Source organism: Alligator mississippiensis, chromosome 1 (genome assembly GCF_030867095.1).
Source record: "Alligator mississippiensis isolate rAllMis1 chromosome 1, rAllMis1, whole genome shotgun sequence".
NCBI lineage: Eukaryota > Metazoa > Chordata > Crocodylia > Alligatoridae > Alligator > Alligator mississippiensis.
The window spans coordinates 349,594,391-349,606,944 of NC_081824.1; the positions used below are offsets into that span (position 1 = coordinate 349,594,391).

Genomic DNA, 12,554 nt, shown 5'->3' on the forward strand with positions numbered 1-12,554 from the left:
TTCTTCTGTTGTCAAATGCACAAGATAAAAAATTGGGAAGAAGGATTCCTCTGTTTCTTCCAAACTGTTTTTTGCATAGTAATTACACCAAGGATGAATTAAACAACATTTAGACAATTGTAACACTATCTGTGTCCAACATCAGTTCTACAACTGATCTTTAAAAAGCTCTACTATTTAACTCTTTCTGCATTGAAAAGTGTTTACCATCTTTAGGTTCTAAAATTCTTGTGTACCTCCAACCTGATGAGTCTAACTACTAATAAAATATATTATAGAATTAAGACAAATGATAGTTTTTCTGGATGTACGTGGCTGTAAAACTATCAGAATAAGTATATTCCCCTTCTTTAAGATTTTGCTGCCAACAGATTCAAAATGCATCTTGGTAGAGTACTATTCCCAGGAATTTCTAAAGGTATCTTTATGGCCCATTTCAAACTTTGCAAGTACATACTGATCATCAGTATTGCTCTTCATATTTAGAATTCATGTTTGTTCTAATTATACTATAGATAAATGTTGAAATGTTTCATGCTGTCTGCAAAAATAACAACTCATATCTTGTGTTTGGGAAATAGCGTTCAGTGGAGTTGAACCCAACTCAGAAAGACCTTGTACTGAAAATTGCGGAATTATTGTGTAAAAATGATGTTACTGATGGAAGAGGAAAATATTGGGTTGAGAGAGCTGCTAAACATTTCCCTGGAAGCTCTGCTGTGTACAGATTGAAGGTAAATTAATCCATCTGAGTTTTATCATTAACTTCTCATTTGCATGCTCTTGTTTTTTTTAAACTAGGACAAAGACAATTTGATATAGCGATTTCATCTTTTCTAACTTTTTTGGTTTGCTTTTTTGAGTATATTTGTTTTCTTTCTCCCTTGGTTATTGAATCTGCTTATTCTTTGACCACTGCAGATCACCAGACTTTGACAGTCTTGTAATAAATATTAACATAAAGTTTACAACTGAGGCGTAGGAACCATTGTTTTGTTGTTTTTCTACAGTGGTCACCACATTTATTTTACTCTAGGAGTAGGGTTTCTGTGTGCTAAAAAGTTATAGTATCTATACTACCTAATAGGTGGTTTTAAGATTCTTTCCAGAGAAAGTTAATAGAGAAACTTAAGTCTGATTTCTAGTCCAGAAATCGAATAATACAAGGAGAATCTACTGATCATAGAGGCATTTTTGGTTCTCATGGATAGCAAGTTAACAGACCTTTATACCGTTTCTGGATTGTTCTTGTCTAGTACTGCTTTTTTCTGATCAGTGTTAATGGCTGATTATCATATTTACAGCTCCATCCTAGGGTTGGCGTCACAGCTGCTGCCTGTCCTTCTGCACTCCGCCAGCTCCCCCTGCAGCCTCTTTGCGCCCCCCCCCCCTTCTATGCATTGTCTGCTCCCCCACCTGCCCTTCTCCCTCCCTACCCCTTACTGTTGCTCTGCACTGTCAAGCTCCATCCATGCTGCAGCTGGGGCATTAAGCACAACTTCAGCCTGGCCCTGTAGCAGCTGTGTGGGCTGCATGCCACTGCTGCAGGGGCTGGGCTGGGGCTGTGCTCATTGGATGTAGCCTGCATGGGGGTAAGAGGGGCAGGGAGCAGAGGATGGCAGGGGAAAGATTGGAGGGGGAACAGAGAGAAAAGGGGGGCAGGCACAAGCAGGGGGACAGCTGCTTGATCACCTACCCTCCTGCAACAGTGTGGGGGTGAATTAAAGATTGACCCTTCAATAATTAGATTCAATACATGTAAAATTATGGAAAATTTAAAAATTTGTTATGTATATAATCTAATTAGAGGGGGTTGTTTTAAATTCAAGGTTGTCATCAATTTGAGCAAATACTACATGGCAGGTCTCAGGTCCTGCACTAGTAACTCTCAGACCTTGCTTATTTCTTTAGCGTTTCTTGGGAACAGTTGTAAATACTTCAGTAGTCAGACTTCAGAAGTTTTAAATAAAAATTGGTTTGGGGTTTGTTGTTGTTTTTGTTTTTTACAAATAAGGTAATTGTGTTAAGTATGAACTGCATATCATGAATTCATTGTACATCAACATTTTCTTTTGTGTGGCTCTGAGGGCTTAGCATGCATGTGTATAGTAGCTCTTTCAGGAAGTGGACTACTGGTTTAATTTTTATTACCTTGAATAAACACTTGAATAAATGTTTTGGTCCTTTAAATACGTTTGTCTTGGATTTGGATGCTCATGAACATAAGATGTGAGACTTCTGTTGCTTTTCAAAATGTAATTGGTATGCTTCGGAAGGGTATCTCCAGAAACAGAGTATGACTTGATCTGTGTATAGGTGTATAACTTTCTTCTGCATTGGGAGCAGAATACCTCCTCCCAAAAATGAATATGTGGCCAGATAAGCTGCAGTAAGAGACCTCTAATGGACTTCTCTGTCAGTAAAACAAAGTTAATTACTGATACAACAGAATTCTGATGTGCTCTTAAACCCATCCCAACACATGTTTAAAGATGCAAAATATCAATTACTTCTGTTAAGTCGTCTTAATGTTAATTTAATATTTTAAATACATCTGAAAGCCCTCTTCAAACCAGTCCAACTTGTGTGAGCAGTAATAGCAAAGTTAGTTGCATGGTTAAGTGGCACATAAAATCATAAACATGTTGGTTTTGTTTTTTAATAGGAGCAGTTACTGGATTGTAAAGGTGAGGATGGATGGAATCAGCTTTTTGACCTGATTCAGTCAGAACTCTATGCAAGACCAGATGATGTCTATGTAAACATCAGGCTAGTTGAACTCTACCGGTCAAATCAGAGACTTGGAGATGCTGTGGCTCACTGCTGTGAAGCAGAAAAGAAGATAACTTCTCGGTCAAGCTTGGAATGGTGTTCCTGTGTTGTACAGACACTTAAGGTGTGCTTAATTGTAATATAGGCTCTTGTGGGGCGTGGGGGGCACAAGGGAAACAGTTTTTAGTCTTCTACACTAAGTTGCATTAGTGTAATTCTTGAATTTTCCAAGGAGGAGGAGGATCTAACAGAACACCTTTAGTTTTTCATACTTGCTCTGACAGCGTTTCAACATTTTTAAGTTGATTGTGTTTTAAGTAAGCCTCTTGGTTTTGTCTTGCACAGAAAGCTCAGAACTTCCCTCTCCTATAGAGCTATGTTTTCTCTCTGGACACTAGGATGAAATGTATGTTGATATTGCAGTTAGTAAAATGGAGTATGCAGTCAGTGGTAGCTAGTGAGATTTGGAAGTGGAAGTGTTCTAGCCCACCAAGATGATAACTGTACCTTATTTTGTGGTAAATTTTCTCTAGGAATATCTGGAATCTGTACAAGACTCAGAATCTGATAAAAGTAACTGGAGAACCACCAACAAGGATCTGCTGCTGGCCTATTCCAACCTTGTAGTAATGACACTTTCTACTAGAGACGTTCAAGAAAGTAGAGAAGTACTTGAAAGGTATTCTCATTGTAACTTCCCGTGCTGAAACACTTCTCAATGCCAAGAGATGTTGTTCTGCACTAAGAAATTATCAAGTAGGCTTGTTTCGCTATGCAGGTGGTTTAGGAAAACAACTGATTTAAAAAAAAAAAAACCTGTGCTGGTTACTAAAACCTAGATTTCTGTGTCGTGCTACCTTGGTTCTATGTTTCGATATTGTTGAGAACCAGACTTGCATTGTTGTGTGCTTCTTGACCCTTGGGGTGTGAATATTTTTCCACTGGCATACCTTACTATCTGGAAGAGCTTCTAGCAACAACAACAAAAAAAGTCAGAGGGTAGGCTCTTATACAGAAATATTTCTGTATAAGAGTAAAATGTACCAGAAATATTTCTGTGTGTGAGTAAAGTGTACCAGAAACTAACAAGAGCCTTCAACTCGAGATTCTGTTCTATATAGCTCTCTTTCAGTCCAACATACCGTTTACACTTTGCAAGCAGAATTACTTAACTCTAAAACTAGTATGTAGCTGGCACTAGTTTAAAGAAAATTTTGTTTGTCCTGTAGTTTTGATAGCGCACTTCACTCTGTGAAACTGTATGTGAATGGGACTGATGAACTGTCTGTGACTTTCATGGAAATGAGAGGTCACTTCTACCTGCATGCTGGAACTCTGCTACTGAAAATGGCTGAACACAGCGAGGCCCAGAGGAGAGCTGTTTCTGAACTGGCAGCTTTGTGTTACCTGATTGCTTTTCAAGTAAGTAGTTTTGAATTTATTTTTGTTATGCCTACGTTGATGTAGTGTCCTTGCAGTAGTATACTTTTTTCAGGTAAGCAAATGGGGATGTTGTTGTGTCTCCTTAAATCGGAGCTTTTAAAGAAAATATTTGATAGTCACCTGTCTGGAATGGTAATTTTAGGAAAAATTTTCTTATTGTTGAGGTCTAATGTCTTGAAATAGTAACTTTCTGATTTTTTTTTTCCCTTTACATTTCTACTAGGTTCCTAAACCAAAGGCAAAACTTATAAAAGGAGACCAAGCCGGACAAGAAATACTAGAAATGCTAGCTTGTGATCGACTAAGCCAGTCTGGTAACAAAAATATTAAATGAAACTTCTTAAATTTGTTACTTAGTTTGTAAGAAATATTAAACTGTTCCAAAACATGTGAGAGAAGAATTTACTCTCCACTTTGAGCATATATGTAGTTACATTTTGATATCCCATGATTAAATTTAAAAGTATCTTTGATCATACAACAGCAATTTATTCCCCCTTTTTTTTTTTTCTCTGCCATGTGAAAAAATGAGTTAATATGGAAAAATTAGAACATTTTCCTACTACCCTTTCTTCATGCTCCTGAGTGATACCAACTTTAAAAGTTTTGTACCTTTTTGAATCTTCTTCAACTCTTCCTTTCCTAGTGTCTATAGTGTTGGGTGCTATTAGTTTATAGCCTTGTACCTTTCACCTTTTTTGCTTTTGGGTTGTTGGCTCTCTGAATGAGATGCTCTTCAGGATTTCCTTCTCTTGCAAGAGGCCATTCCACTCCTATCGTAGCTATTTGTGGAAATAAAGAATGCTGGCTGTACTGCAGGGATTTTTTTTACATATTTGTTAAACCATCTTTACCAAAGGTTCCATATTCATGTCCAGAGGACTGGATATCTAAATTCTTTGGCCTGGATGCCTCGCTGCAGAGTATGAAAGGACCTGGGCGTATGAGGTTAAATTCTGGCACAATAGAAGTCAAAGGGAATTTATAGGCAGTAGGAATTTGTCTACGGTCCTCTTTCTTTAACATACTGGGTTACTGCTCTAAGAAATGCTTGCTACTGAATAAAATTCATTTTAAATAAAAAAAAATAATAATTCATTGTTTTTGAATTAACAAAGTATCTTGCTTTCTAGGTCACATGTTGCTAAACCTAAGTTATGGCAAGCAAGACTTCTTGAAAGAGATTGTGGAGTCTTTTGCAAACAAAAGTGGGCAATCTACTTTATTTGATGCACTCTTTGAGAGAGGCATTTCTAGAGAGCGATCTTTCCTTGGCACAGATGATATTGGAAACATCAGTGTACATCCACCGGAACGCATGGAACTTGCTAGACATGATATTGGTAAGACATGTCACTTTAAGTGTATTTTATGTATCTTAACGTTGTGTTCATGCAGATGTGTTAACTATAGGTACTTGAACATTGCAGACTACGATTGAGAACAAATTTGCTCCTAAAGTAATTTTAGACTATAATTTACCTTTTGGTTATAAATGAATTGAATAAGCCTGAGAACTCAACATTTAGCTATCTATTGTTCATCTACTTTTCTCAGCACCTAATGGAAAATAGGTGAGTCTAACATCTCCAGAAGATGAAACCTTTTCTGTTAGACTAGATGGAGATTGTATGTGCAAAAGCTGTAATCTATTAGCAACCTGCATATTTAAGTTAGAGACTGTTAGCTTGACATTTCAGGTGATAAATGTAGTATTGCATTGGAAGAACTGATCTCTCTGGACAGCCCGCATCCAGATCTATCAAATGGATATTTCAAAGAAGTTGTAATGCCCTTACTTCCTGGGCTATTCTTTAGGTGGTAAACATGAAATGGTGAGTATTTCTGCATTAAGCTACTATATTGTGACAGTATAAACCAGGGGTCGGCCACCCCCAGCACGCATGCCAAGCATGACACACGAGACCATTTTCCTCAGCGTGCGTTGGGGCTGGGGAGGCAGCAGCTGTTTGCAGTTGGCCCCAGATCTGGGTAACTCAGGGCTGGGCAAAATATGGCCCGTGGGCTGCATCTGGTCTGCGAGGCCTATCTGGCCCACGGGGTCCCTAAAAAATTTAGAAAATTAATATTTATTTGTCTTTGGTTCCTGACAAAAATGACAGGAACCAGGGGCAGTAGGAACCAGGGGAATCCTGGTGGGCTCCTGAAACAGCAGGGCCCCCCCGGCCCCGCCCCCCCACTGGGACCATGTGGCTACACCATGCTCGAATGTGGCTGCACCATGCTGGAACCTCAGTGAAAGGGAGGGAAGGAGCCTGGGGAAAAGCGGCCCTTCCCCAACCCTGTGGCTGGCGCTCCCTGATGCAGCCACTCGCAGCCCGCTAGGGGCTGTCCTGAGCAGGCACAGGCGGCCCCACGTGGGCTGCGAGTGGCAGCAGCATAGGGCACCGGGCAGGGGCCAAGGATGTGGCTGCTTTTCCCGTGCTCAGCACCAGCTTGTAACCTGCCCTCACAGCCAGCCTGGGCCCTATGCTGGCTCTGGACTCGCTTGTCGGGCCTGCGTGCGGCGGCAGCTGCTGCAGCCCTCTGCTTGCTGTGCCGGGCAGTGTTTGCAGCTGCTGCTGCCCACCCGGAGCTCGCACATCAGGCAGCCAAGAGGCGGCGATGGCAAACACTGCCCAGAGCAGCAAGTTGGGGGGCTGCAGCTGTTGCCACTGCGGCAGAGCCCCAATGGGCGAGCCCTGTGCCGGCGTGGGGCCTAGGCTGGCAGTGAGGGCAGGTTACAAGCTGGTGCTGAGAGTGGGAAACGTGGCCCCGCCCTGTGCCCCGCACTGCTGCCACTCGCAGCCCGCATAGGGCTGCCTGTGCCTGCTCAGGACAGCCCCACGCGGGCTGCGAGTGACTGCAGCAAGGAGTGCTGGCCACAGGGCAGGGGCCACTTTTCCCGGCCTCAGCACCAGCTCGTTCCCTGCCACGGAGCAGGGGCTTGAGACGACATGCTGCCCCCGCCTGTACAGCAGGGCTGGGGGGCACTGGGAGTGAGCAGGTCCACGGGGCCCACACCAGTGTCCCAGTGCCAGCGCTGGCAGGGCTCAGAGCAGGGCAGCAGGAGTACAGGGGCCCTGGACAGCAGGTGCTCTGTGGAGCCAGGTCAGCTCCCCCCTGTCCTTGCTGGTGCAGCCCAACCTGGCTCCACAGACCCCTGCCAGACTGCACCCTGCTCTGGGCCCCACTGGCGCTGGCCCTGAGACATTGGTCCCGAGACATTGGGCCATTGGTCCCAAGATGGTGACCAGGGGTCAGGGCTACCCATGTGGCCCTTAACAGCTTGCCAAAACTGGGTAAGTGGCCCTCTGCCTGAAATAATTGCCCACCCCAGGGTAGCTGTTGCCAGCCTGGAGCCCGGGCTGCTCCCAGCCCGCAGCTGAGATACTAGAAGCCCTGCTGGGAGCCGCAAAGGCTTTGTGGCTATCAGCAGCTACCCAGAGCCGGGGCCAGCTGCAGTTGGGAGGCTACAAACAGCTGATGCCTCCCCGGTCCTGGCCCTAATGGACGTGGTACCGCACCTGCTGCCTTCCCGGAGCCGGCAGACAGCTGTGGCCAGGGCCAGAGGGCAGCAGTTGTTTGTAGCCTCCTGGCTGCAGCCAGCCCCAGCTCTGTGTAGCTGCTGACAGCCACGGAGCCTGGGCTGCTCCTGTGGAAGCCCTGCTGCAAGCAGCCCTAGCTCCATGGTTGTCAGCAGCTACCCAGAACCTGGGCCAGCTGCAAACATCTGCTGCCTCTCTACCCAGGCTCCAGGGAGGCAGCACATACCGGCAGTGCTCCCCGCTGTGCTGCCCTTGCCACTTCTGCAAAGCAGCATTGGAACCTGGCGTGACAGGACACAGCAGGGGTGCAGAAAGTTGCCTGCTCCAAACTCCCCGCTGCCCTGCCACACTTCCCCTGCAGGCGGGGGTAGCAGCAAGGGGCACAACCCTGTGCTGCTGCCCACACTGCTCCTGTGCATAAGGGAAGTGTGGCAGGGCAGCTGGGAGCAGGCACCTTCCTGCGCGCACCCCGGCCCCCTCCCCCCCCCCCCCCCCCCCCCCCCCCCTCCCAAGCTGTGCTTTACCATGCCAGGTTCCAGCGCTGCTTCGCAGAAGTGGCGAGGGGAGCACTGCTGGTATGTGCTTTTTTGGAGGTCTATCCAACTTCAGAAGTAGTTAAGTGATGGACAAATTCCTCAGGTGCCTGGGTTAAGCGGTCTCTTGCATCTGAAAAACTAAACTACTGTAGCAGCTCCCAAATAATTTTATTTTTTGCTTTTCTTCTCTTTGTTATTTAGGACCATCTTTCTGTTACCTTGTTCTTGAAGATTTGAGAGGTGTTTACCTAATACTAGCAACAACATTTCTAATATGAAAACTAAAACAATTTTCATACTCACTTTAAGCAAGGTGTAAGCAAATGAAATTGAGGGTTCAGAGGTTGTTGCGTAACTACCCAGGGCTGCAACATATATGCTCCATTCATGATACCTGATTTATTACCCGAAACACTTTTGCTGAGTCGGTAATCTCAAAATCAGTAACTGTGAGATGGCAAAATCATAGAATCTGTAAAATTTCACTTGGTGAGACACTTTATGGAGTATTTTATACTCTCCCATTTCTCCTAATGTGTAATCCCATTGAGAACAATCTTTTAATTTGCTTCTGTGGAAATACAACTTGTTGACCCAAGTTTCCTGATTCCTCTAACTCGAGCTCACCACAAGTCAAGAAGAGAAGCAAATTCAAAAACAACACCAAAAAGCTGGTTTCAGTGGATAAGCATTTATTTAAATTGTTATGGCTTCCAAATTGGAATTATGCCTAGTTTTGATTATCTGGTGATTCTGCTGATTTATAAATATTCACCAGTTCTTTATTGCTCTTAGGTGCTGTTCGAATGCACAACGGTAGTCTCCAGCACCTTATATGGCTTGGTTTACAGTGGAATTTCATGTCCATTTTACCTGCAATACGCCGGTGGTTAAAACAGCTCTTCCACTTGCCCCAGGAGACATCAAGACTTGAGACCAACGCTCCAGAATCAATTTGCTTATTGGACCTTGAGGTAGGGAAGCTATTTTTTTTGCTAACACTTATAATACAGTGTAAGCTTATAGTTTAACATGTACTTGTCTTGCAAAAACAGGTGTTTCTACTTGGGGTGATATTTACTAGCCACTTACAGTTGCAAGAAAAGTTTAATACTCAGTACAGTTCACATCAGCCGCAATTTTTGCCTCTACCAGTGAGCAAACAGCTTTGTACTGAAAGACAGAGATCCTGGTGGGAGGCTGTTTATACTCTTCTTCACAAAAAAGCATTGTAAGTATTTATTTTTGTTTTTTACTAATTCATTTTAAATTGCTTCTGACATGGTAACTTGAATCAGGCAGTTTTAGGTTCTTGAGCTTTGTTTCATTGCTTTGTCTTGCTCACTTCATGAATTTCCATATTTGACTGATATAAATAAAGATTTCTGGGACAGCCAGGAGAAACTATAAACAGGGATTTGTATACTTGTTTTACATGTGGCTTGGTGCATATTACAAGAAGTAAAACTTGTTTAATCATTATTGTAGTGTGAAGATGAAGGACAATCTCCATAAACAGTTGTGATTAATCAAGTAATATGTAATCTACTTTTCAGACCTGGCACAGCAGCAAAATTGAGGATCCTAGTCCAACATGAAATAAACACTCTGAGGGCACTGGAGAAACCAGGCCTTCAGCCTGCCTTAATCATACATTGGGCAAGGAGTCTGCAAAAGACAGTAAGTTGACACCACTTAAAGATGCTGCTATTTCTGAATATATCTGTGCTTTTAGCTTCTCTCATTGCTATTCTAAATTGTGTTAATCTAGTTCTTGGCAAAAATAAACGGGGGATGTAGTAGATGTCCACTTGATCATGTATTCAAAGATGAAACATCTTTTTCTTTTGCCAACCTATATTCAGTACTTTTTAAAAATTATTTTAGTTGCATTTTTTTTTCTCATATAGGCTTGCTCAGACTGCCTGAGCTAACCTTAGCAGCAGTAAATGAGCTGGAATAAAAGAGCTTTTTTAGAGCTGTTTCATATCTTAACAATGTTAAATTTTAAGTAAACTTTTTAAAATTCTGCTTCCTTTCACAGGGCAGTAGTCTAAACTCTTTCTATGACCAAAGGGAATACATTGGCCGAAGTGTTTATTTTTGGAAAAAAGTTTTACCTATGCTGGAGACTATCAAAAAGAAGAAAAGCATTCCTGAACCTGCTGATCCTCTGTTTAAACACTTCCATAGTGTAGACATCCAGGTACAAAAATAACTAGGACTATAAAAATGAAGGATGCTAAGTAACCAGGGGCCACTTCTAGTTCCTCATGCAGACAGAGGTTTAATTTTAGATTTGGATTTATTTCCCGTTTGCAGCCCTGCACCTCAATTACTGCCCTCCAATTTATCAGAAGGTTTCATTTTGTCAGGAATTCATCCTTCTACATAGTTTAAAAATCTCCTTGTAGCTTCAAGCTGTTGCTTTTCCCTCTTAAGCCACTTTCCTAACTTGTTTAATTGCTTGAGCTTACAGGTTGTTTTTTTTAAGCTTTAGGCCAGGGCTGTGCAATATGTGTCGAGGGGGTGCACACAGTCTGGCATTCACCTCCCGGGCAGCATGCTCTCATCCGTCTGTCCATGTCTGTGGCCCCCCCCCACCTCCCTCCCGCCCCGTAGGGAGCACTTTGGGGAGGCTCTGTGGGCAGGCTTTAATTTGAATAATGCTTATAGTTCCCTAAGTAGGACATCTAGATGTCCTCTTCTTCGCCCCAAGGGCAGATGGCAGTCTAGGCCTGACAGCCAGCCACAGAGACTGCTCTTTGGTTCCCCTGACATAATGTTTCATTGTATTGGGTAAGTGTTTGTCCTCTGGTTAAGACTATAGTTGTGTAACTGTTTTGTTGTGAGTGTGGCTGACCAGACTAGAGGAGAATGAGTGAAGCTCTGAGGGACCTACACAGGGAAGGAATGGTGCCAGGGCAAATGGCATTGGAATAGCACAGTAAAGACCATTTTGAAGCAGTGTCTGCTCTGCTGCTTGGGATATTGGCACTTTGATAACCCTCTTTTAAAGAAGAAAACACTCTTCCTTCTTCTGAAGAGCTGACTGAAAAGAAGGAGCTCCCAGAGATGGGGTGTTGCGGGTCACCAGGGAAGCCAGGGACTGAGAAGAGCCAGGGTCTCAAAGTCAGAGGCCTGCCCCTTGTGAAACCAGGCTAAGGCTGGCTGCAGGGGCTTCTTTCAAGAGAGGGAAACCAAGTAAGGCTGTTTTTTGGCAAATGCTGGAGGAAGACCTTCCCCTTAACCCCCCCTCCCCACCTTGTGTGGACTTGTAGCACCCCTGAAAGCATCTTAAGGCACCCGGGTTGTTGTGGCTGAGAGTCACACTTCATAAAACTGGACAACTTACAAGTTTCACCAGCAGAAACTGAAGCTGAGGACACAACAAAATGAATTGTTTAGAGTCTAATGCAGAACTGGATATGTTTAACAGATTTCTAGAATACAGTGACCGCACAGCTTATTCATAGAAGTAGGGTCGGAAGGGACCTTGTAGATCATCAAGTCTGACCCCCTGCCCTGGGCAGGAGAGAAAACTGGGCTCAGATGACCCCAGCCAGGTAGACATCAGGCCTTCTCTTAAAGACCCCCAGGGTAGAAGCCATCACCACTTGCCTTCGAAGTTAGTTCCAGATCCTAGCTGCCCTGACTGTGAAGTAGTGCCTTCAGATGTCTAATCTAAACCTACTGACAATTTGTGGCCATTATTCCTTGTTACCCTGGGGGGCGCTAGGGGCAACAGGGTCTCTCCCAAACCCTGCTGGTCCCCCCTGGTGAGTTTATAGACAGCCACTAGGTCCCCCCTCAGACTTCTCTTGTGAAGGCTGAACAGGTTAAGGTCCCGTAGCCTCTCTTCGTAGGGTCTGCCCTGCTGTCCCCAGATCATGCGGGTGGCCCTCCTCTGGACCCTCTCAATGCTGTCCACATCCCTCCTGAAGTGCGACGCCCAGAACTGAACACACTACTCCAGCTGTGGGCTGACCAGTGTCGCATAGAGGGGGAGGATCACCTCCTTGGCCCTGTTTGAGATGCATGTGTGGATGCACGACAAGGTACAGTTAGCCCTACTGACCATGACCTCGCATTGTCTGCCCATGTTCGTCTTGGAATCAGTAATGACTCCAAGATCTCTTTTTGTCACCATGCTCTCAAGAAGGGAGTTTCCTAGCTTATAAGTGTGCTGCTGGTTCCCACTGCCCAAGTGCAGCACCCTGTACTTGCCAGTGTTGAAACCCATCCTATTTCTGTT

General features: G+C 44.0%; 1 protein-coding gene across 2 annotated transcripts in view; it reads left to right on the plus strand.

Annotated features, from left to right (window-relative positions):
* RGPD4 (RANBP2 like and GRIP domain containing 4) overlaps nt 1-12,554 on the plus strand; it is a 54,478-nt gene that overhangs the window by 4,675 nt on the left and 37,249 nt on the right. For both annotated transcript variants that reach the window (XM_059721032.1, XM_059721033.1), the window contains exons 4-13: nt 582-734; nt 2,666-2,896; nt 3,306-3,451; nt 4,002-4,194; nt 4,439-4,529; nt 5,349-5,558; nt 9,095-9,273; nt 9,355-9,530; nt 9,856-9,979; nt 10,344-10,505. In XM_059721032.1, coding sequence (XP_059577015.1) covers nt 582-734; nt 2,666-2,896; nt 3,306-3,451; nt 4,002-4,194; nt 4,439-4,529; nt 5,349-5,558; nt 9,095-9,273; nt 9,355-9,530; nt 9,856-9,979; nt 10,344-10,505 — 1,665 coding nt within the window. The remainder of the gene's footprint in view (nt 1-581; nt 735-2,665; nt 2,897-3,305; nt 3,452-4,001; nt 4,195-4,438; nt 4,530-5,348; nt 5,559-9,094; nt 9,274-9,354; nt 9,531-9,855; nt 9,980-10,343; nt 10,506-12,554) is intronic.